The sequence below is a fragment of the Passer domesticus genome, chromosome 25 (assembly GCF_036417665.1).
Source record: "Passer domesticus isolate bPasDom1 chromosome 25, bPasDom1.hap1, whole genome shotgun sequence".
Classification (NCBI taxonomy): Eukaryota; Metazoa; Chordata; class Aves; order Passeriformes; family Passeridae; genus Passer; species Passer domesticus.
In genome coordinates, this window is record NC_087498.1 from 3,355,800 (window position 1) to 3,378,967 (window position 23,168).

The window sequence follows — 23,168 nt, forward strand, 5'->3', positions numbered from 1 at the left end:
TATTTTATTTTATTTTAGGTTGTTTTGTTTGGTTGTTGTTTGGGTTTGTTGTTTTTTGGTTTTTTTTTTTACAGTGGGGCTAGGAAAAACACAAAAAGCTCTCTTAACTCTGCTGCATTTTAAAAGAAAACGAGCTTCTGTAAATGAATAACCAATGGTCAGCCTGGCTGAAAATTTCCTCTCTCCCTGTGACAACATGCTTTGGGGGAAACCCTTGTCCTTCGTCAAATCCTAAATTCTCTGTCTTTCCTTGTTCTTATCTCCCTCCTGCTTTTTTTGTGCAGAAAGTTGTGACCAAGGAGAGCTGGAGAGCAGCTTTGGACGAGGGCCTGCAGTGCCAGGACACAGGGAATGGCTTCCCACAGAGAGGGCAGGGAGAGGTGGGATTTTGGGAAGGAATTCCTGGCTGGATGGAACTCCCAGAGAATCTCTGGCTGCCCCTGGATCCCTGGGAGTGCCCCAGGCCAGGCTGGCGCAGCCTGGGATGGTGGCAGGGGTGGCACTGGGGGTCTTTAGGGACCCCAAACCTCCCCAGGGCAGTGCAGGGGCAGCTGAGATGAGCTCCAGCATCACCAGCTCTCCTGAGGCTTGGGAAGGCTGAGCTGGAACAGGGACCAGGAGAGCGAAAGAATAAAGCAGGGATTTATTAGGAGGCCTCAATGGATCCAACTTGGGCAGCACAACCCAAAATGGCCACAAAATTAACCCAAGATGAACCCAAATGGCCACAAAATTAACCCAAGATGAACCAAAATGATCAAAAAATGAACCCAAGATGAACCAAAATGGTCAAAAAATGAACCCAAGATGAACCAAAATGGTCAAAAAATGAACCCAAGATGGACCCAAAATGGGCACAAACTGAACCCAAGGTGAACCAAAATGGTCACAAAATGAACCCAAGATGGACCAAAAAGGCCACAAAATGAACCCAAAATGGTCACAAAATGGACAATGGTCACGGGGTCTCTCACTTTTATAATTTCTGTTCCATTTGCATATTGGAGTTAATTGTCCAATTCCATCTCCAGCCCATGCAATCCCATCCTTGTTTCTCTCTCTTCATTTCACGCTGTTTGTGCTCTTGGGCTGAGATTTGCATCATTTGTCCTTGGTGCCCAGCTAGAGCAGGAATTGTTTTGACTCCCTGCTCTGTGAGGAGCGCTCACACCATGTATTTCCTAATAAAACACAGAGGTTTATTTTAAAATTTTGAACCATTTTGACGTGCTGAGCCCTGTTCTCCCTCAACACTGCGTGAGGGGAGCGAGAAGAGCCTGAGGGCTTTCCCCAGAGCCGCTGAGGGCAGCCGGGAGCTGGGGGGCGGCGGGGCCGCTCGGGGCCGTTCGGAGCCGGTTCGGGACCACTCGGGACCGGTTCGGGGTCACTCGGGACTATTCGGGATCGGTTCGGGAGCATTCGGGACCAGTTCGGGAACACTCGGGACTTTTCGGGATCGGTTCGGGGACTATTCGGGATCGGTTCGGGGTCACTCGGAACTATTCGGGATCGGTTCGGGGGCACTCGGGACCATTGGGGGCCGCTTCGGGACCACTCGGGGCTGGTTCGGAGCCGGTTCCGGAGCCGTTCAGGGCCCGTACGGGGCCATTCGGGGCCGGTTCGGGGCCGGTTCCGGAGCCGTTCAGGGCCCGTACGGGGCCATTCGAGGCCGGTTCGGGCCGGGCCCGCGCACATGGCCCGACCCGGGCACCGGGACCGCGCGTCCCGCCCGCGCCCCAAGCCCCGCCCCTAACCCCGCCTCGCGCCCGCAGCGCGCCCTCCCATTGGCCCGCTGCCTCTCGGTGCCGCGCTCCGATTGGCCGCCTCCCTGGAGCTCGGCGGGCCCGTGGGCGGAAGCGGCGGTACGGCGGCCGCCGAGGCCCCCCCCGCGCGCGCGCCCCCGGCCGTGTGGAAGGCGGCCGCCCGCGCGCTGCCCGCCCGGGATGCGGCCCCGGCGGCCGGGCCGGGCATGAGGGACGGCGGGGGGGCCGCGCCCAGCACCGGCACCCGACGGCACCCGGGCACCGGCGGGGCTCCTCCTCGGTGAGCGGGGGAGGGGAGCGGCGGGCGGTGCCCCCGGCGCGGCCCCTCAGGGCTGGGAGCGGGCACGGGGAGCGGCGGGGCCGGGCCCGGCCCGGGGCTGCCTGGGATCCCGGCTGGAGCGGCTTCCTCGGTCCCGGGGGTGGCTGGAGGGACCCTGGGGATCTTTGGGTCCAGGAATTGGCTTTTTGGGGTTCAGGGGGTGTTTGGGGTCAGAGCTTGGTTGGTGGCGTCCTGAGGATTTTGGGTTCCTGGGGATGTTTGGGTGCGGGAATCGGTTTTTGGCTCCGGGGGTTGTTTGGAGGCAGAGGTTGATCCGTGGGATCCCGGAGATTTTGGCATCCAGGAATTGTTTATTTGGGTCCAGGGGTTGTTTGGAGTTAGAGGTTGCTTGGTGGGATCCCGAGGTTGGTTCGCGGGACCCCGGAGATTTTGGGGTCCAGGAATTGGTTTTTGGGGTCTAGGGGTTGTTTGGAGCCAGAGGTTGGTTGGGATCCAGGAGATTTTGGGCTCCAGAGGTTGATCCGTGGGATCCTGGAGATTTTGGCAACCAGGAATTGTTTATTTGTGTCCAGGGGTTGTTTGGAGTTAGAGGTTGCTTGGTGGGGTCCTGAGGATTTTGGGATCCTGACGTTGGTTCGTGGGATCCCGGAGATTTTGGGGTCCAGGAGTTGGTTTGTGGGGTCCAGGGGTTGTTGGAAGTCACAGGTTGGTGGGATCCAGGAGATTTTGGGGTCCAGGAATTGGTTTTTGGGGTCCAGGGGTTGTTTGGATCCAGGAGCTGTTTGGATCCAGGGGTTGCTCGCTGGAATCCCGAGTTTCTTTGGGTGCAGGGCTTGCGTGGTGAGATCCAGGATGTTTTTGATGCAGGAATTGGCTGTCTGCATGCAGATCTTCCTTGGTGGGCTGCAGGCAGTCTCTGGGGGCAGGAGATTTTTGGGTGCAGGGCTTTGCAGGCTGAGCCCAGCCGTTGTTTGCATCCAGGCTTTGCTTCTTTGGCTCCTTGGATCCAATGGCTGCTGGGGTTTTTTTTTTTTTTTGGGGGTTTTATTTTTTTAATTCCTCACCACTATTATATTTTTTTTTTCATCCTCCCGCACTCCCCTGTCTGAACTGGGTGGATTCCTGCCCACATCAATCGGGGAGGCAGAGGAGAAAGTATGCAAATCCTGCAGATCCTGCTTTTTATTTGCTGTTCCCTGGTGCACACACACACACATCCCGTACCTGGGTTCCACCTCCAGCTCCCTCCCTCCCTCTCCATCCCAAAAATCCCCAGCAGGGCTGGACAGCCTCCGGAGCTGGCCTGGATTTGTGGCTGCTGAATGAATATTTTATCTGGATTTTCAGAGGAGCAGCTCCTGAGCGAGGCAGGGCTTTGCTTTGGAGGCTCCAGCCCTTCTCCACTAAGGGAGTGTAAAATTCTGCATCTCTGGTTTCAATTTGTTGTTTAATTCCTTTATTTTACACTTGTGAGAGGCTTTTAGCTGGCATTTCACCTGTGTGTGCTCTGGAAAAGGTTTTGAACAGCAGGTTTGTGGATTTTTTGTTGGTTTTTTTTTTTGACAGCAGGCTCTTTTTTCAATTAAATTTAAAATTATTTATTCAATTTTTTTTTTGACAGCAGGCTCTTTTTTCAATTAAATTTAAAATTATTTATTCAATATTTTTTTTTTACAGCAGGCTCTTTTTTCAATTAAATTTAAAATTATTTATTCAAATTTTTTTTACAGCAGGCTCTTTTTTCAATTAAATTTAAAATTATTTATTCAATTTTAATTCAATTCAAAAAAAATTTATTCAATTAAATTTAAAATAATAATAAAATTATTATTAAAAAATATTAAAATTGATAAAATCCTAAAAGTGCCAATTCAGGTGGGTCACAGCCCTGGGGGCTGGAAAAGCTTTTAGTGAAGGTTTATTGGGAATTGGGGTTTCTCTCCCACCCCGTCCCCACTCATGCCTGACACGGGGATTTCGCCTGGGCTCTTTATTTTTAGGGTCTCTGTGCCTGTTTGCAGGGAATAGTTGTTCCATCGCCATGGCAACGGGGCTGCGTGTACCACAAACATCCTTCAGGGGAGCTTTTCCAGCTCTCATCACGTTCCCTTTCCCCAGCCGGGAGGAATTTCAACCTGGGATTTTTGGTTTTTTGGGGTTGTTCTTGCTGTGAACGGGATGTTTTTCCTTGTGCCTGTGCAAGGCAGTTTAATCTGCTGTTGGTAAACACGGCCAGATGAGGAGGAAGTGAGTGTAATCTCCTTAGGAGCTTCCAGGAAATCAGATTTTTTTTTCTGGCTCTCTGGGGAACAATCCCAGCAGGGTCACAAACCCATCAAAGGCTTTTTGGTTTTGAAGTTTCCCATCCCCTCTGTGTGTCCCAAACCTTCCCTGGGCTCTCATATCCTAAAAATAAAAATATTTAGGGAAGGAATAATGCTGATCCAAGTGTGGAAAATCAGGGAAATTTGGGCTGTCCATGATCAGTGGTGCCTAGGCAGGGATGGAGGAGCAGAGGGATTGCAGCAGGAATTACACAAAACCTGCTTTAAAATCCCCTTTTCCCCCTGTTTTCCATCAGGTTGAACATTAAAAGCCATGTGTGATGATCCAAGCTGGTTTTGATAACAAAAGGGGCCCCTTTTGTCAGGATGAAAACCCCCAGAAATGTGCTTGGCTCCTCTGCTGCCAACCTGAGGCTGCAGCGAGCCCGTGGAAATCCTGATGTCATTGTTGTCCTTCATGGTGTGTTCCTGCTCTTGGCCAGTTCACAAGGGCCAGAAAACACCGAGGAAAAACTGGAAAATGCAAAGAAAAAGAAATATTTCTTTCTCAGGACTCAGAAGCTGAAACAGTTGGTTCCTAACCCCCCAAATTTTTGCTAAAACACCTAAATTTCGTCTCAAGCAACTCAATTTTTGAGCCAGCGAGACAAAATTTATTGCAACATTTGTTTTGAGTTAAAAAAAAAAATAAAAGAGAGGCTTGGAGTGGGATTAGGCAATGAAAGCTCTGGAGCAGCTCTTATCATGAGGACATCCTTCAGCATTTCCTTCCAAGGAACTTCCTGCCTTGATAACCACGGCTTCTCCTGCACAATAATCTGATTTTCCTGCCTGGGTTGGGAGCCACGGTGCAGGGAATGCCAGAGGCAAGGGGAAAGCAAGAATTTCTTAGAGGTTGGGCTGCTTTTTCCTTATTTTTCCTTGATTTTTGGTGCTTATCACAGATGGTTTGGTTGGATTACTACTTGGAAAGCTGCCAGGGGTTGGGATTTTTTAAGGGAGTGTAGAATTCTGCATGTCTAGTTTGAATTTGTTGTTTAATTCCTTTATTTTACACATTTAAGAGGTTTTTACCTGGCATTTCACCTGTGTGTGCTCTGGAAAAGGCCTCAGTTCACATCAGGTTTTGGACAGCAGGTTTGTGGGTTTTTTTGGGATTTTTTTTCACAGTAGGCTCTTTCTGAAATTAATTAAAATTGATACAATCCTAAAAGTACCAGTTCAGGTGAGTCACAACCCTGGGAGGTGGAAAAGTTTTTGGGAAAGGTTTATTAGGGATGGAATATTGCTGATAAAACTGTTGCTTGGTTTTATTTTGATATCCATTTTCACTGGACACTTATCAACCATATCCCACAACAAAAAAAAAGGATGAGGATGATTTATTTACTCATTTATTAATTGAACAAAGAGGGGGGAAAATCCTGCTAGATTTTGATGTTTTCACTGTGGCTTTGGGCCTGTGACCTCCAAAGTTCTCCTTCAGCCAGGAGTGTTGTTTTCCTGGGGCAGCCCCCAAGGCCCTGTGTGCAGAGCAGGGTGCACAAGGAGCAGGGACAGCGGCTGCTCAGTTCCTGCTGCGCTCCTGCGCTGCCCCGAGTGCTGAAACCCTGGCGTGCCTGCGAAGGGCTGCAGTCACAGCGGGTCTGCTCTCCTGCCTTCCTCCTGCCTTCCTCCTGCCTTCTTGCTGCCTTCCTCCTGCCTTCTTCCTGCCTTCTTCCTGCCTTCTTCCTGCCTTCTTCCTGCCTTTTCCCTGCCTTCCTCCTGCCTTCCTCCTGCCTTCCTCCTGCCTTCCTCCTGCCTTCCTCCTGCCTTCCTCCTGCCTTCCTCCTGCCTTCTTGCTGCCTTCTTCCTGCCTTCCTCCTGCCTTCCTCCTGCCTTCCTCCTGCCTTCCTCCTGCCTTCTTCCTGCCTTCTTCCCGCCTTCTTGCTGCCTTCCTCCTGCCTTCTTCCTGCCTTTTCCCTGCCTTCCTCCTGCCTTCCTCCTGCCTTCCTCCTGCCTTCTTCCCGCCTTCTTCCCGCCTTCTTCCCGCCTTCTTCCCGCCTTCTTCCCGCCTTCTTCCCGCCTTCCTCCTGCCTTTTCCCTGCATTCTTCCCGCCTTCCTCCTGCCTTTTCCCTGCATTCTTCCTGCCTTCCTCCTGCCTTTTCCCTGCCTTCTTGCTGCCTTCTTGCTGCCTTCTTGCTGCCTTCTTGCTGCCTTCTTCCTGCCTTCTTCCTGCCTTCTTCCTGCCTTCTTCCTGCCTTCTTCCTGCCTTTTCCCTGCCTTTTCCCTGCCTTTTCCCTGCCTTTTCCCTGCCTTTTCCCTGCCTTTTCCCTGCCTTTTCCCTGCCTTTTTCCTGTTTTTTTTCTTTCCTGTTTTTTTTTTTCCTGTTTTTTTTCCCTGTTTTTTTTCCTGGTTTTTTTTTTTGTTTTTTTTTTGTTTTTTTTTTTCCCTGGGTTTTTTCCTGGATTTTTCCTGGAACTTATCCTGAATTTTTTTTCCCCCCCTGAATTTCTTCCCCCCCCCCCCCCCCCCCCCGAATTTCCCCCCCCCTCCCCTGGATTTTTTTTCCCCCCCCCCGGATTATTTTTCCCCCCTTGGACTTTTTCCCCCCCCCTGGATTTCCCCCCCCCCCCCGGATTATTTTTTCCCCCCCTCTGGATTTTTTTTTCTCCCCCTGGATTTTCTTTCTGGATTTTTCACTTGGATTTTTTTTTTCCTGGAAGTTTTTTCCCTTGGATTTTTTCCCTGAATTTTTCCTGTATTTTCCTATGATTTCCTGGCATCTAAGCCTTGATTTTCTCACCTGCACCACGAGCTTCCCCAGACCTGTACCTGCCTCTGTCCCAGTTTTTATTGCGGGGCTGGAAGCCCTTTCTGTGTCCCCAGGGCCCTTTCTGGGCTGTCCCCTGGCTGTCACCCTGCCAGCCCAGCCCTGCTGGGGGTGCTTTTGCTCCGTGCCTGGGACATCCTTTCCCTTTCCCTTTCCCTTTCCCTTTCCCTTTCCCTTTCCCTTTCCCTTTCCCTTTCCCTTTCCCTTTCCTGTTTTCCTTTTCCTTTCCTTTCCTTTCCTTTCCTTCCTTTCCTTTCCTTTCCTTTCCTTTCCTTTCCTTTCCTTTCCTTTCCTTTCCTTTCTTCCTTTCCTTTCCTTTCCTTTCCTTTCCTTTTTCCTTTCCTTTTTCCTTTCCTTTTTCCTTTCCTTTTTCCTTTCCTTTTTCCTTTCCTTTTTCCTTTCCTTTTTCCTTTCCTTTTTCCTTTCCTTTTTCCTTTCCTTTTTCCTTTCCTTTTTCCTTCCTTTCCTTCCTTTTCCTTTCCTTTTTCCTTTCCTTTTTCCTTTCCTTTTTTCCTTTCCTTTTTCCTTTCCTTTCCTTTTTCCTTTCCTCGGGGCTTTCTTCCTGCCTGGGGGCCTGACAAGGATTTTTTAGTTCAGCCCATCTGCAGAAGTCATCAGGCTGCAGATGCTTCAGCAGAGGCTGCTGCAACAAATGGAGGTGAAAGATTCTTGGAGATTATTTGGGGTTGAGTCAAAGCACAGGAAACGTGCCAGGAGACCTCGAAGGAGGGGGTTAGGACAGGCCTAACCCCTAATCCTGCCTTTAGTCCCTTCCCAGGCCATACAGAGGGTGAATATTTGGATTTTTTGTGCCGCTTCCTCACATTGCCAGGAAAAGCCAAACCTGCAGGCCCTGTAATCCCACAGAGGGGAAGAGGCAAATCCCAAATGCTGCTTTTTCTGGATAAACTCCTGCGAAGGCCCGGCCTCCAGCAGAGCTGCAGCAGCAGGGCAGGCTCAGGTTTTTTGGGAGCTCTGTGCCAAACCTGGCAGCTCCTGCTGAGCTCCCAGGGGTCACCCGTAGGCGTCGGAGAAGATCTCAAGACAATAATAGTGCTCTATTTTAGCTCCCTCATTACAAAGCAGAGCTGCCCTCTGCCTCTAGCAACTATTTTTTCCTCCTGCTCACACGGTGCAGGGAGGGAAAGGCTCTCAGCTTCATTCCCTTTTCCTCTTAGGAGGGAAAAGCACCTTCACAAAAGGATGGTTTTAGCAGGTTTGGTAATTTGTTTGTAATTAGCGGTGTGCTCGTCCTGGAGGAAATGCACTTGGGCTTGGGAGGGGATTTTGTGCTGCTGGGAGCTGTGAGGGGAGCAGAGTGGGGCTGTTGAGGAAATGTAAAAGTTGAAATGCTGTTTACAGACTGAGTCGTGTGGGGCAGGGGGTTCTTGAGCCGTTTCTCATCCCTGGTGCCAGGGGGAGGCTCAGGAAAGGCAGAGCTGCCTCCTGCCCTGGCTGCTGGAGGAGCAAAAACCTTTTCCTCACGTTGGTGGTGCTCAGCTCACCCGTGCTGGTTTTCATTTTACATCTTGTGTGATGGGTTTTTTTTTTATATTCTGCTTTTCCTGGGAAACAAGAGGTTTTTAATGTATTTTTCTAGTTTGGTACTAAAGTTAATGAGACACAACATTGTCTCCTGGTACACATTGGACTTTGCCAGGTGACAGCTCTCTGCTGGACTCTGAAGGGGCAAAATCCACCTGTGATCCCCTGGCTGTGACCAAGGTTGTTTTCTGGCCATCCCTTTGGACAGAACCTCCAGAAAAACTCCACCTTTCCATTTCTTTGAAGTCTCCATGAGGTTCCACTGCGGGATCTCCATCATTCCCTGCAGATGAATGCAGTGAACATTTAATAAAGGGGAATATTCCTTCTGTTTTGTGCAGTAAACCCATCCATGAACAATTCCAGAGTACTCTGTGCTCCTGTTCAGTGACAGCCAGGGATCAGTGAGGCCTCTCCACCCTTTTAATGTTTCTCAGCCAAGACTTTTCCAAGCTGGGGATGTGCCATGTGTCCTCTGGGTGATGGACAGAATCGTGACACGCCTGGGGCTGCAAATGCCAGGAACATCAGGAGGAACTTGATCAGAATTGCTCTCCAGTACAGTCTGTAGCTCTGAGGATCCTTCCAGCTGGAAAATGCAGGATTTGAGCAGCATGAACTCTTTAACTTTGGTAAACGCTCCTCACAGGGCTTAGCTCATCTCTGGGAAAGGTGCTGGGTGTTTTTTTTCTGTTTGTTTTTTAATATCTAGTATTTTCCATCATTTTGGCCTCTCTTTGTGTGCTGTTTTACAGAACTTTGTGCTGCTCTGGGCTTCTCCAGCTGGATTCCAGACCAGCTGTGACCTGGGCAGCAACGCCTGGCTTGGGTCAGCTTGGAATTAACAGCAAGGTGCAACTTCCTAAGGGAAGCAGCCCCATGAAATAACACCAGTTCAGTTCTGGGGTGAAAGCTGAGTGGATTTTTAGCAGGAGGGGTGGGGAAAAACAACAAAAAAAAAAATCCTTTGCCACTGTGAAATCCTGTTGCTAATCTGATTTCCACGTTGCATCAGTTTGGTGCAGTGCTCCCAGAGCGCTGGAGATAAACGCAGCGTGGGAATAAATCACTCAGCTTGGTTTGCCTGCTCTCTCTTAGCACATCTCCGTGCTCCTGACAGCTCTGCTGGGTGGCAGAACCAAGTCCTCGTGCTCTCCACCACGTGTGGCTGCATCATCCCCCCGGAGAGCGGGGCCCTGGCGTTCCCAGCCTGGCGTGTTGGGGGTAAATGGCAGCACCAGGCGGTCCTGGAAGGGTTTTAAAGTGTTTTCCTGGCCCCTAAATCCTGTAGGGATCAGCTGGCAGAGCACAGAGCAGTGTGGGAAGAGTCTGGAAGCACAGCCTCCAGTTTCTTCGAGTGCCGAGCAATTAATTTGGGCAAGCAGGGAGTTGTACGTGTGCAGTAATTAACAGGGAAAGCACCTCGGGCCAGCCTGACAGGGGGTGTGGGTGTCCTTCACTTGCACATTGTTCCCTGTAATTGCAGCACTTCACCTGCCTGGATCAATGTCACATCAGCCCGTGTGCCACGAGGCAGGGATTCTGCAGAAGGGCTGCAGTGCCACGGGCTGTGCCCACAAAGGTGCCCACGAAGGTGCCATGGCCTGGGCACCTCGTTTCCCCCAGAGCTGGGTGTGAGCTCAGCTCTAATCCTGTCCCTGGGCTCCCTGAGTGCTCAGCTCTCCCCTGGCCACAGTTCCCTTCCTTATATAGGGCTGGCTAAGTGCTGGCCACTAATGAGATTGGAATAAAAGGCTTTGGGAGCAAGGAGGAGCTGGCAGGGCAGGCTGAGCCCGGGGGCACGGGGACAGCACCCAGCACCAGCCTGGCTCCTGCTCCCCAGCCTGGGCTTGGTGCTTTTGGAGCTTGGGATTAGTGTTTGAATACCAAACTCACCCAGATGGAGCCCCTGGACCCCCTTTCCTAGGGGGAAAAATACAGTGCTTATGAATATCCAGAATTATTTATGTTATTGACTATCCCAGAGCATTTTTCCTCTGTTTTTATTTCACAGGAAAAAGTTTAAGCTGTGTTATTTGAACAGTTCTGGACTAAGAGAATCGATAGGAGGTGCTGAATTAATATTTTGTCTGGCTTAATCCACACTGTCTCTTATCCAGAATGATGAGTGTTCTGCTGAAAAATATTTGTGGAAATACTGTTTGGTGTAGTCAGAAATGGTCGAGGTAAAATGTTATCTGCCTGATCTGTCCTTGATGAATTTATGCATCAACAACTTCAGAGCAGGAATCAACTGGCAGATATCAGGCCTAGAAAGTCCCAGCCTAAATCATTGACGTGGGTAAGACGTGGCAGGAATTAAGAACCGAGCACAGGCAGTGTTGGTAATAATTTTAATTTAGTTCTGTGTTTACTCTCATTAAAAAAATCTGGGGTGATACCTGGAAAACAAAGATTTGAAGGGAGATTGGGGTGATTGAGAGGCTGGAATGGAAACTGAGGGGAAAATTGAGTTGTTTTGGCTCTGGCATCTTCTGGAGCTTTGCGGTTCCTGGTTGTGCCGTGCTCCCTCTGAGGTGGGAGCAGGAGGGAAAGGAGGAGCTGAGGGGGTGCTTTGAGCCCTACCTGGCTGTACCTGAGCTCTCTCTCACAGAGCAGCACAAGCCAGAGTGGGGGAACATGGAACAACTTGGAAACATTTTTTTTGGGGGTAGTGACTCACTGCAACTTACCCAAAGTGACCTGATTTAGTTAAATGAGGCTAAATATAACCCATGTGAAAAGTACTGACATGTGGGAGGAGACGCCAGAGTTGGCACTCAGCCCCTCAGTTCTGCAGGGAACATCTTTCACGACTGGTGACTAATAGTTTTTTACTCTTGCTGGCTTTGGAAATAACAATCCCTGCTCCATTCCCCCCCCCTTGTAGGGAGAGAGAAGGGAAATGCTCCGGCCTTAACCTGCCTTTGTGACTTGCAGCTCTCTGCTATGGACAGTGCCATCACCCTGTGGCAGTTCCTCCTCCAGCTGCTCCAAGAGCCCCAGAACAAGAACATCATCTGCTGGACCTCCAACGACGGGGAATTCAAGCTGCTGCAGGCAGAGGAGGTGGCCAGGCTCTGGGGGATCCGCAAGAACAAGCCCAGCATGAACTATGATAAACTCAGCCGCGCGCTGCGCTACTACTACGTGAAGGTAGGGTGGAAATCCTGCTCCAGTCCTCATCCCTCTCAGCTAAGGAGCTTTGTGCCCTCCTCCTCCCGGGGAGGGGTGGCACTGCTGTGCCTCTGCCAGGTTGAAGGCAGTTGGGCTGCTTTGTTTAAAGGTGTTGGGTTGGTTTTTCCTTCCGTTTGTTGCTGCGCTGTTTCGTCCTCGCCGGTTGTTTTGGGATGTTCTGGTGGCTTGGTGTCTTTGCTAATACAAATTTGCCTTTGGATCCTCATCCCCCTTCCAAAAATACACACCCTTGCAAGGGTTAAAACCCAGGTAAAGCACAGAGAGAGAGGATGATGATGGAGGGCGTGAATATTGCACCACTTCCAGATCTTTTTTCTCTTTACGTTTCTTTCTTTCAAAAGAAACATTTTCCATCCCTAAGTATTTTTATTTTCTCTGTGCATTCAGAATTTCACCTTCACTTTGACCATTGTTTTCAGCCCAGCAGAGTAAGAAGCTTTTGTTTATCCAACATCTTGGAGTCTCACCTTTGTTTCCCTTTATCCCACGGCTGCTGGTGTGTGAGTGGAGCAGATAAAAATAACCCCCAGTTTCTGAGGAGCCTCAGCCCGCAGCAGGTGGGAGGTGCTGCTGTTCATTCCTGGGTGCCACAAATCTGCCTCGGTGCTGAGAGATCTCAGCAACAATCAGGGGATGATAAATAAGGATAATTCCAAGTCCAAAGTGTGTGTGGCATTTCGCTGAGGAGCAAAACAAGTTTGACAGATGCTGTTCTGTGGTATTGAAATAACTGATTAGCCTGCATTCTGCTGACGAGTTCAGCTGCTTATTTTCCTTTATTATCATCTTATTAAGAATAAAGGTGGTTTGATTTGAAGTGCAAGCTCTCAGTTCTGCACTCCTGGAGAAACCCTTTAGCAAGTTCTTCTATTAAATTATCCCTAGTGTTCCCAGCTGAGTGATCCTTGCTGGGGGTAATGGGCATTTTTTGATGTTAAACAGGATTTCTTGGCAGTTTTTAGGCTGTTTTTAGTATGTTTAATGTCAGGTTAAGCTCACCTGTTGCACTGTTTTGTCTGCCAGCTCCGAGAACAGAACTGGAACACGCAGGGTGTTTTTAAAACAGGAAAAGAAGAAACATTCTTTTTTTTTTGGCTGAAAGATTACAGACTTTAATTCCTCTGCCTATTTTAGGCAGTGTTTGTAGGAAGAAAATTAATCTGAAGAAAGGTCTAAATATACTTTGTCTTCTTCCCCCCAGAATATCATTAAGAAGGTGAACGGGAAGAAGTTTGTGTACAAATTCGTGTCGTACCCAGAGATCCTGAACATGGATCCCCTCGTGGTGGGCCGGATCGAGGGGGACCCCGAAATGCCCGGCTTTGGGGAGGTCACCAGCACCCCCAAGGACGTGGAAAACTGTGGCAAGGAGAAATCCCAGTCCTGTGCTAAGTCCTCCAGCCGTAATGACTACATCCACTCAGGCCTGTACTCCTCCTTCACCCTCAACTCCCTCAACTCCTCCAGCGTGAAGCTCTTCAGGTCCATCAAGATCGAGAACCCTGCCGAGAAGCTGACGGAGAAGAAACCTCAGGACCCCACCCCTTCTGTCATCAAGTTTGTCACCATGCCCTCCAAAAAGCCTCCCTCTGCCCCCCTGGTCTCCACCACTTCAGCAGTGGCTGTCACCTCCACGGCTTCTGCCACCCCCAGCGTGACCTCCTCGCTCCCCCTGGGCTCTGAGGAGACTCTGCAGACCCTGGAGACGCTGGTCCTGCCCAAGCTGAGCGTCCCTGAAGCCCCTCCAGCCCCTTTGCCAAACCTGAGCACCAGCTTCACCCCGACCCCGCCCATGTCCTCGGTTTCCCCCAGCCTGCAGGTGCCCTCCACGCCGCCCTCGCCGCCCCTGAGCTCCAACCCCGACCTGGACATTGACACGGACATCGAATCTGTGGCTTCCCAGCAGCTGGAGCAGGCCCAGAGCCTCCAGCAGCAGTCCCCAGAGCCCAAAGAGCAGCAGGATTCAGCTGGGCTGGAGAAGGAGTTTGCCAATCACCTCTCCAGATCGAAAAAACCCAAAGGGCTGGAGCTGGCTCCCACTCTGGTCATCACAGGCAGTGATCCCAGTCCTCTGGGCATCCTGAGTCCTTCTCTGCCAACTGCTTCTCTTACTCCAGCACTTTTCTCTCAGGTGACCAAATCCCCTTTAAATTCCCTTCCTGGTTTCTTTTTTTTTTTTTTTTTTTGTTTAAACTAACAATAGTGATGATGTTATGCTTGAAAACAGCAAGTGGGAAGTGAATGGTTCATTGTATGCAGAGATTTGAAACTCAGGATGTCACTCCCTGGTTGTTGTGTTTTGGGTTTGTTTTTTTTTTAATTAAACACAAGTTTGGTGTTAATTCACCCCAAAGTGTGCCCAGGTGCTGGGCATGCACACAGGGCTGGCATGTGGAGGCAGAACCCAAACCAGCTCCAGCAGGATCTTTGTAAACATTGCTAGGGGAATGCTGAATTATTCCTAAATCCTTCAGCTGGGCCTGCAAACCCTTCAAAACCAGACCCACAGAGGTGTCTGCTGAGCTGTTTTTACTCAGTTTGTAGCATTTAGCTACAGCCAAAGTCTTGTGAGCAAGCAGCAATAAGAGCAGCTGCTTAATTTGGTTGTTATCTTTGTGTGGGAAAGGAAAGCTTTCATGTCTCATGGAAAACTTGGAAGGGAACTGAATCCAGCAGGGCTGTTCAATCATTCTGTATCTGTGTGATCTCTCCCCTGCAATAAATTGGAATTAAAATGAAACCGTGGGGAAGCTGCTGGTTGAAAACTGAAGTGGCTGAAGACAGGGGAGAAGTAAAAAAAACCAAAATCCAAGTGGAATTGTTCTTTTGGCACCCTGGGAAGTGCTTGGCTGGTGAACCTGGAATATTCAGGAGCTGGATGGAAACTCCTTTTGTTGTGCTGGCATTGGTGGCACCAGGAGCGGGCTTGTGCCCAGTGGGTTTTTCCTTTTGAAATCCAGAATCCCACTTTTCCAGAGGGCTGGATTGGAGGAGGAGCTGCTCTGCTGTGGCTGCCAGCAGGATTTGGGGAGAAAAAAAGGGATGGATTGCTCAGGCAGGGGAGAGAGAGAGAGCTGGATGGGGCTGGCAGGGAGGAGGGGGAAGGAGGGCATGGGAGTGCTGGCAGCTGTGGCTGGAATTCCAGGGAAAGGCTGGAATTCTGTGGGAAAAGCTGGGATTTCCCTGCTGGAATTCCAGGGTAAAGGCTGGAATTCCATGGGGAAGGCTGGAATTCTGTGGGAAAAGCTGGGATTTCCCTGCTGGAATTCCAGGGTAAAGGCTGGAATATCCCTGCTGGAATTCTGTGGGGAAGGCTGGAATTGCCCTGCTGGATTCCACAGGGAAAGGCTGGAATTCCACAGGAAAATCTGGAATTTTCTCTGCTGGAATTCCACAGGAGAAGCTGGAATTCTGTGGGAAGGGCTGGAATTCCAGGGGGAAAGGCTGGAATTTCCCTGCTGGAATTCCACAGTAAAGGCTGGAAAAGCTGGATTTCCGTGGGGAAAAGCTGGATTTCCGTGGGGAAAAGCTGGATTTCTGTGGGGAAAAGCTGGATTTCCGTGGCGAAAAGCTGGAATTCCATGGGGAAAAGCTGGATTTCTGTGGGGAAAAGCTGGCATTCCATGGGGAAAAGCTGGATTTCCATGGGGAAAAGCTGGATTTCCATGGGGAAAGGCTGGATTTCTGTGGGGAAAAGCTGGAATTTTGTGGGGAAAGGCTGGAATTCCGTGGGGAAAAGCTGGATTTCTGTGGGGAAAAGCTGGATTTCTGTGGGGAAAAGCTGGAATTCCGTGGGGAAAAGCTGGATTTCCGTGGGGAAAAGCTGGATTTCCGTGGGGAAAAGCTGGATTTCCGTGGGGAAAAGCTGGAATCCCGTGGGGAAAAGCTGGAATTCCATGGAAAAAGCTGGATTTCTGTGGGGAAAGGCTGGATTTCTGTGGGGAAAAGCTGGAATTCCGTGGGAAAAACTGGAATTTCCCTGCTGGAATTCCACAGTAAAGGCTGGAAAATCTGGAATTCCGTGGGGAAAATCTGGAATTCCGTGGGGAAAAGCTGGAATTCCATGGGGAAAAGCTGGATTTCTGTGGGGAAAAGCTGGAATTCCGTGGGGAAAAGCTGGAATTCCGTGGGGAAAAGCTGGAATTCCGTGGGGAAAAGCTGGATTTCTGTGGGGAAAAGCTGGAATTCCGTGGGGAAAAGCTGGAATTCCGTGGGGAAAAGCTGGATTTCTGTGGGGAAAAGCTGGAATTCCGTGGGGAAAAGCTGGAATTTTGTGGGGAAAGGCTGGAATTCCGTGGGGAAAAGCTGGATTTCTGTGGGGAAAAGCTGGATTTCTGTGGGGAAAAGCTGGAATTCCGTGGGGAAAAGCTGGAATTCCGTGGGGAAAAGCTGGAATTCCGTGGGGAAAAGCTGGAATTCCGTGGGGAAAAGCTGGATTTCTGTGGGGAAAAGCTGGATTTCTGTGGGGAAAAGCTGGATTTCTGTGGGGAAAAGCTGGAATTCCATGGGAAAAACTGGAATTTCCCTGCTGGAATTCCACAGTAAAGGCTGGAAAAGCTGGAATTCCGTGGGGAAAAGCTGGAATTCCATGGGGAAAAGCTGGAATTCCATGGGGAAAAGCTGGAATTCCCTGGAATGCCTCTGACAGCCCTTGTGGTGCCCTTGCAGACGCCCATCCTGCTGACCCCCAGCCCCCTGCTGTCCAGCATCCACTTCTGGAGCACGCTGAGCCCCGTGGCCCCGCTCAGCCCTGCCCGCCTGCAAGGTGCTAACACCCTCTTCCAGGTGAGTCCCAGCTCTCCAGGGATGGTTTTTTTCCAATCCCTTCCCAGCACACCCGCAGGGATCATTTATTCCCAATGTTTGCAGCAGAAATCAAGCAGGAGTTGTTGGTTCCGACCCCCTCTTGTAGCTTCTGAGGGCGTTAATTTTATTTTTTTTACCTGGTTTTGTTTCAGGATGTTGTAAATGTTGGTGTTTTAGGGATGACTGCAGCACAGGCTGCTTTAGAGAGAGATTATTTTTCTTTTTTAAATCTGTTCTTCCTGTAAAAATTTCCTCCCTGTACCTTTTTTTGGTTGGGATTTTTCTGAATTTTAGAAATTTTCTACTCTATTCATTGCTGCAATCACTCCTGATGAGAAACAGTAATTAATCTCACAACTAATGAGGAGAAATAGTGTGTGTTTGATCTCTGTGGTGATGTGTGGCACAGTTTTTGATGATTTTTATGGAGGAAATCCATAAAATTCTGCCCTGTGAGGGTGGAGAGGCCCTGGCACAGTTGCCCAGAGAAGCTGTGGCTGCTCCTGGATCCCTGGAAGTGCCCAAGGCCAGGATATTTTTTGCTATATAGGAAAAAAATCCACTCTATTTGAAAAAAAAAAAAAACCTCCTTTAGTTGTAATTCTCATGTTTTTCCCTCACACTTCCACTCTGGCCCTGGAATTACTACTCTGGCCCTGGAATTACCACATTTGCTGCCTGAATTTGCTGAGGCAAAGGGTAGAATTTAATCAATTTAATTATTTTTTATTTAATTTCTTTGAAATTAAAGAATTTAATGAAATCTTCTGGGTTGGGATCTGTCATCTCCATGGAGATGAAGGAAGTTCCTCATCTGTACCATGAGCACAGGGAATAAACAAGGAGGGCTGAAATGACACTGGATATTTCAGCCTGGAAACAGCTGATAATTAACTGAGGGGCAATTTAGACCCTGTTTTCCTCAGAACCTGGATTAAAATCACATTTTAATGGGGATATAGGGTCACTGTGACACCTCTTGGCATTAAAAAATAAATTAAAAGTGAGAAGCCAAGAGCATCCTTGACATCTGGGGTGGTTTTGCTTTGTTTTGTTGCTGCATTTTGGTTTTTTTTTCCCTCCTTTGTGCACAGATATGGGAGGAACATTGAATTAAAGTGGTTTTTTTTGCTGATCCTTGTTTTATCTCCTAGTTTCCATCCGTGCTGAACAGTCATGGCCCATTTACACTCTCTGGACTGGATGGACCCTCCACCCCTGGCCCCTTTTCCCCGGATCTGCAGAAGACATAGCACATGGAATTCCTGCAGAAGGACACAGTGGGCAAGGCAAACATGGGACACTTCCCTTCTGCCACCTTTTTGTAAAACAAGCAGTTTGTAATTCCACAGAGATTCTCAACAGTTGGAGTTGTTGCCATTCCCGAATCAAAAAAAAAAAAAAAAAAAGCCTTTTTTTGTGCAAAAATTCCCCCTTTTTTTGGAAGAACCCAGGTTGGGAATGTATATGCAAACGCCTTAATAGGAGCTGCAGCTCCAGTCTCTTCTCCTCCTCAATTTGGAAGATTTTTCCCCATTCCAAAAGGAATTTTGGGTGGTGTTGCAGCAACTGAGTCTGCACTGACTGCAGCAAACAGCACCAGAGGAGGCTTTTCTCTGTGACTCTTGAAAAACAAACAAACAGAACCCTCTGTTCTTCTGCTTCCCGTGCTCAGCAAGGAGAACCCTGAATCCTGATGGAAGCTGGCATTCCAGGAGAAGCTTGGGAATGGGGTGTGTGCTGCCAGCTGTGCCCTGGGGCACCACGACTTGAGCAGCAACAAAAGCACCGGGGCTTTTCTGCTGCCCTTGTCTCCATTTTTTTCTTTTTGTTATGTTTTTTGCAGGGAGAAATTTTTTTTTTTCAAGGATTTATTCCAAGTTTATGTCCAGGACAATTCTGTGGAGCCCCTGGGAGAAGAGGTGGGGCTGGATTTGGGATGTTTCCCTGCCCTCCTTCCCTTCCCAGGAATGGTTGGGATGAGCTCCTTCCACTTCTCACAGAGTTTGAATGCTGGAGTCCAAACATTTCTTGTGCCACAGCCTGGGAGCTCCCTGCTGGCTCAGCAGGATGGGAGGATTTTCCCTGCAGTTTTGGGGGATTTTCCCTGCAGTTCTGGGGGGTTTTCCTGCAGTTTTGGGGGATTTCCCCTGGGTTTTTGGGGGATTTTCCCTGGGTTTCTATCAGGGAAGTTGCTGCCTGACCTGCAGTTCCAGAGCCCAGCAGGGTGAGTGAGAACAGCAGCATCCCAGAATTAGTGTTGCTGTTCTTTCCCCACAGCTCTGGAAAAGCTTCCTGCTTTTCCCCACGTGGAAAAGCTCCTCTTTTGCCAGCTCTGATCCCAGGTTCTGCAGTGGAGCTGTTGATTTTGGGGTTTTTTTGGAGGGAGCACTGACCCAAACCAGGTTGAGGGGATTCCATGGGGTTTAAGCTCGTGGTAAATCTGCTTTCACCTCCTTGGTGTCCTGGATTCATGATGCAGGATTGTTTCCCAGAGCCGTTGGAGGCGAGATGGAATTTCTAGGTGGATTTTTACACCTCAGGAGGCCTTTTAAGAAAACTGAGGGGTGAAACAATGAGAGCTGCTCCTCTCTCAGCCCCTCAGCCTGGGAGTGTTGGGCTGTGGCTCTGTGTCCTTCCAGTCTGGGGCATCTGATGTCAGGCAGCAACTTCTGGCTTTGAGTTGGGGGTGTCAGAGGATCTTCCCCACCAAATATTCCCAGAAAACAGCTGGAGACATCTCTTCCCTTCATCATCCTCCGAGCTGCCACGAGCAGAGGAAGATTTTCCCCTCTCCAGCACGAGGAGCTGACAGAGCTTGCTGTAAATACTGCACCTATTCCGTGGAAAAGTGGTGAACTCAAACTTTTCCAGAGGTTTTTTTTTGTTTTTCCTTCTGCCACTTTTGCAGGCTTGGAATTCCCTTTAAAGCCACAACACCCAGGACTTTTCTTTTCCTGCAGTGATGTTCCCTTTCTATGTCCTGACATTGAGATACAGAAAAACCACTTTTGTGTGTTCCTGACGTGACACCTGGGACAGGTGGGTGGAACAGAGTCGCTTTTTTTGGGCATTGTTCACCTGCCCAGGGGAAAAGTGGGAGAAAAAAATATTCCTTTTTCAGGTGGAGAAGCAGGGAGTGAGCTCATGGAGTGACCTGTCTTCCTGTTGGCTCCTGTCAGAGGCAAAAAATGCTTCACATTTAGACATCAGCAGATGCAGGAGGAAATTCCTGCACCAGCAGCTCTTAAAATGTGCAATATTGACCTTTTTTTTAATTTTATTTTTGTTTTTGAAATGCAGAAGCGAAGCTGCAGGTGATCATGAAGAGCAGGCATCTGGAATTTTTGTTTTTGGTTTGCATGTTTGGAGCCTGCTCTGGGAAATTTCTAGAGTTTGTATAAATAGCAGCACTTTGGTTGGTTCAGGTTGGCCAATTTTATGCCTACCAAATACTTGGACTTTGACATTTGCAGGCTGGGATTTGAATTGAAAATTCATGAATGAGCACTAAAAACTTGCAATTTAATTGCTTCCCTTCCCCCTTGTTCCCCTGTGGAGAAAAGCCAAGTTTAGCTGTTGAAAATTTGTGCACTTAATTCTTTGTGAGCTTTTATGGCTTTGGGCAGAGGGTCAAGCCCAAAAAAATGTTCTTTGTGGGCTCCTGCTCCTCTCCAAGAAGCTTCCCAAAATTGCTGTGCCACAGAGATCCAGCTTTTCCTGTGGAAACGCAGCCTGGATGGGAAGGTTTCCACCAGGAAAAAAAAGAGTGTGGACAGGATGAGAAGCTCAGGAGGCAGCTGGGGAAGGGAGAGGAGGTGGCAGAGGAGCAGCCCGTGCTGCCTTTTCTCCGCTGCAGTTTTCAGGTCACTGAAGGGAATATTTCCTTGTTGATGTGCTGCCTCTTGAGGCCCGTGGACTGACAGGGAGCTGCCAGCTCCTCCTGGGTCCCATTCCTGACTGAGCTCCCTGGGGGCTCAGCTCTGTCACCTGCTGGTTCTTTAGGTCACTTCAGGAGCACTTTTGTGCAGCTCCTCACAATTTGTTGTTAATTTAGCCTAAGGCAGGTGGGGTTAGAGTAGATTCTGGTTTAGTTCTGTACCGTGGTGATTTAAAAAAAAAAAAAAAACAACAAAAAAAAAATTAAAATGCAGCATTACAGAAGCTTTTTTTTTTTTTTTCTTAGGTTCCTGTTGCTGGAGTAGCTTTGGTTTTGTGGAATGCTTGGTAATTTTTGCATCAGTTTGTTCCTGGCTGGCTTGGGTTGTGTGGGAGGTCAAAGCATTTTGGTAGAAGACAGACAAGAACCCAGCTCCTGGAGGTGGGAATAAACCCCTGCTGTTGGTCACACCTTCCATGAAACCCAAACATTCAAATTCCCTAGGACTTAGGGAATCCTGGAAGCTGAACTCGTGTCTTGCTTCTGGAAATCTCTTTTTTTTTTGTTTATTTTTCCATGGGGAGCTGCTGCTGCTGCCTGGCTCTCTTTGGGATCCTGGATTTTCAGTTCCTGGCAGGAGCAGCTCCTGGAAGCAGAAAAATGGCCCATGGTCATGGAGCCCTGGGTGTTCTGTCTGTCCTGGGGAGGTGATCCTGGTAAAAGGGTGATGGAGGAATTTTGGGGTTGTTTTAGCAGCAGCTTTAGGTTTAGAGCTTTGTTTCAGAGCCGTCCTCAGCAGGGGATGCAGTTCCTGTGCTCAGCTTCTGGCACATTCAAGCTCTGGTTTGCAATAGGAAGGGATAGAATCCCTGGGGTTGGACAATTCCTTGTTTTCACGTGGAGCATCCCCAGGTTTTGTGTCCTGGAATCCTTGGGGTGATGGGGTGCTGTGTGAGAACAGAAGGGCTTTGCTTGGGGTCATTTCCCCCCGATGCATTTTCAGACCTCAGCTATCTCCCAGATGGAACATTTTGGGTTTTTGGTGTTGATTCAGAGGGCAGTGAAGCTGCTGAGGTGCAGATCTCCCTTGTCCAGCTTCCCCCAGGCCGGGAGCTCCATCCCTGGGGGCTGCAGCTGGGGTGGGTGGGAGTGAAGGGCCCTGCTCCCCTCCTGGAGCTTCTCCTCCAGCTGAGACCAGCTCTGCCCCTCTGGTGGGTTCATTCCTTTATTCACCTCGTTCTGCTCCTGTTTTCTGGCAGTTTTGATGTGCTCTGCAGTTGAACCTCTCCATTTTTAAGGCAGATTTGTTTCCAGTCCATCTCAGTGTCAGCTCTGAGATGGACATCCCTCAGCAGTGGGTCAGGGAACGTTGTTAAAATCCACAGGAACTTAAAAACTTCTGAGTTTTGGGTGCCTGTTTTGGTTTGTTTCCTTCCTCAGCTCTGTGAGGAATAGAATCTGGATCTGGAAGAGTAGAAATGGGGGGAAAAAAAAAAGAAAATACGAGACCTTTTGGCCTCTGAGCTGGTGGGATGAGGTGGTTTTGTCCTCAAAATCAGAGTGGGGCATTGCAAGCAGCCCCTGAGAGGAGCCCAAAATCCTTGAATATTCACTCAGGAGCTCTCCAGGGTGTTTGATGAGGGTGGTGCCGCCTAAACAGAGGTTCGTGGGTTGATTTGGAGTTAATTAAGCAGCAATTAGCAGTGGAGTGTGAGCAGATCCAGGGGAGTGGGACAGGAGCTGCTGGAATCAGAGCTGGCAGAGGAAGATTTTGGGATCAAATGCAGTTGATCCCAAAAGTGTTGTGTCCTTTTGCCTTGGGGAATGTTTATTCCCCTCAGGTTTTAGAGCTGAGAAGTTGATTTGGAATAATAAAACTGGGAAAAAAAATACAAAAGGGAGAAAAATCTAGGGAAGCACAGCAGTTGTGTGTGAGATCTGGAATTCATCTGGGGGTGAATCCTTGTCCAGCAGGAATTCTGGGAGGCCAGAATCCTGGGAATCAGCACACATCCAGCAGCAGCTGCTCCAGCTTCCCTGGGCTGGGCAGGATTTTGGTGTCTTGGGGGGATTTAAATCAATTTAAATCAGTTTTTAGCACCCCCACCCAGCTGTGTGTGTCCTGTTCATTCCTGGAGTGCACATCTGCTTTGGGAAGGTGATTTTGGCAGCTGCTCCAGCTTCCCTGGGCTGGGCTGGGCAGGTTTTTTGTGTCTTGGAGGGATTTAAATCAATTTAATTCGATTTTTAGCCACTCCAGCACCCCCATTCCCATCCAGCTGTGTGCCAGTGTTGTCCTGTTCATTCCTGAGGCATTTTTGGGGCACAGAATTCCACTGGGGAGGGGAGAGGTGGCTCTGGGCAGAGAGAAATCCTTGGGAATGGAACCAGATCTTCCTCCAGAGCCTGATTTTAGTCAGGAGGGCAGAACAGAGGAGCCACCAGGGCAGTGCTGCCCATTCCTGTCGGGATTCCCTGAAGGGCTCGGGGCAGAAAGGTGAAATTTTGGGTTTGGTGTCAGTCAATCCTGCACTGAGGGATTTTATTCCTGCCAGGAACAAGCAGGAATCAGGAGAACGTGTTCCCTGCAGGTTGTTT

General features: G+C 49.3%; 1 protein-coding gene across 2 annotated transcripts; it reads left to right on the forward strand.

Moving 5' to 3' along the window:
* The first annotated feature begins 1,872 nt into the window (after positions 1-1,872).
* Positions 1,873-22,053, forward strand: ELK4 (ETS transcription factor ELK4). 2 transcript variants are annotated; one of them, XR_010350614.1, is made up of 6 exons: positions 1,910-2,043; positions 11,627-11,842; positions 13,086-14,015; positions 16,553-16,669; positions 17,845-19,732; positions 20,877-22,053. XR_010350614.1 is itself a non-coding variant. In XM_064399131.1 (5 exons), the coding sequence occupies exons 2-5, from the start codon at positions 11,636-11,638 to the stop codon at positions 17,941-17,943; spliced, it is 1,353 nt and encodes a 450-aa protein (XP_064255201.1). In that variant the 5' UTR covers positions 1,873-2,043; positions 11,627-11,635; the 3' UTR covers positions 17,944-22,053. The 2 variants fall into 2 exon arrangements, 1 of the variants encoding a protein (XP_064255201.1); XM_064399131.1 differs by having other exon boundaries at positions 1,873-2,043; positions 17,845-22,053.
* The last annotated feature ends 1,115 nt before the right edge of the window (positions 22,054-23,168 follow it).

Bases quoted from the DNA above. Each gene is read 5' to 3' on its own strand.
- ELK4 (XM_064399131.1), top strand. From the start codon at position 11,636: ATGGACAGTGCCATCACCCTGTGGCAGTTCCTCCTCCAGCTGCTCCAA. The intron at 11,843-13,085 runs GTAGGGTGGAAA...TCTTCCCCCCAG, and splicing joins TGCGCTACTACTACGTGAAG to AATATCATTAAGAAGGTGAA. The intron at 14,016-16,552 runs GTGACCAAATCC...GTGCCCTTGCAG, and splicing joins CTCCAGCACTTTTCTCTCAG to ACGCCCATCCTGCTGACCCC.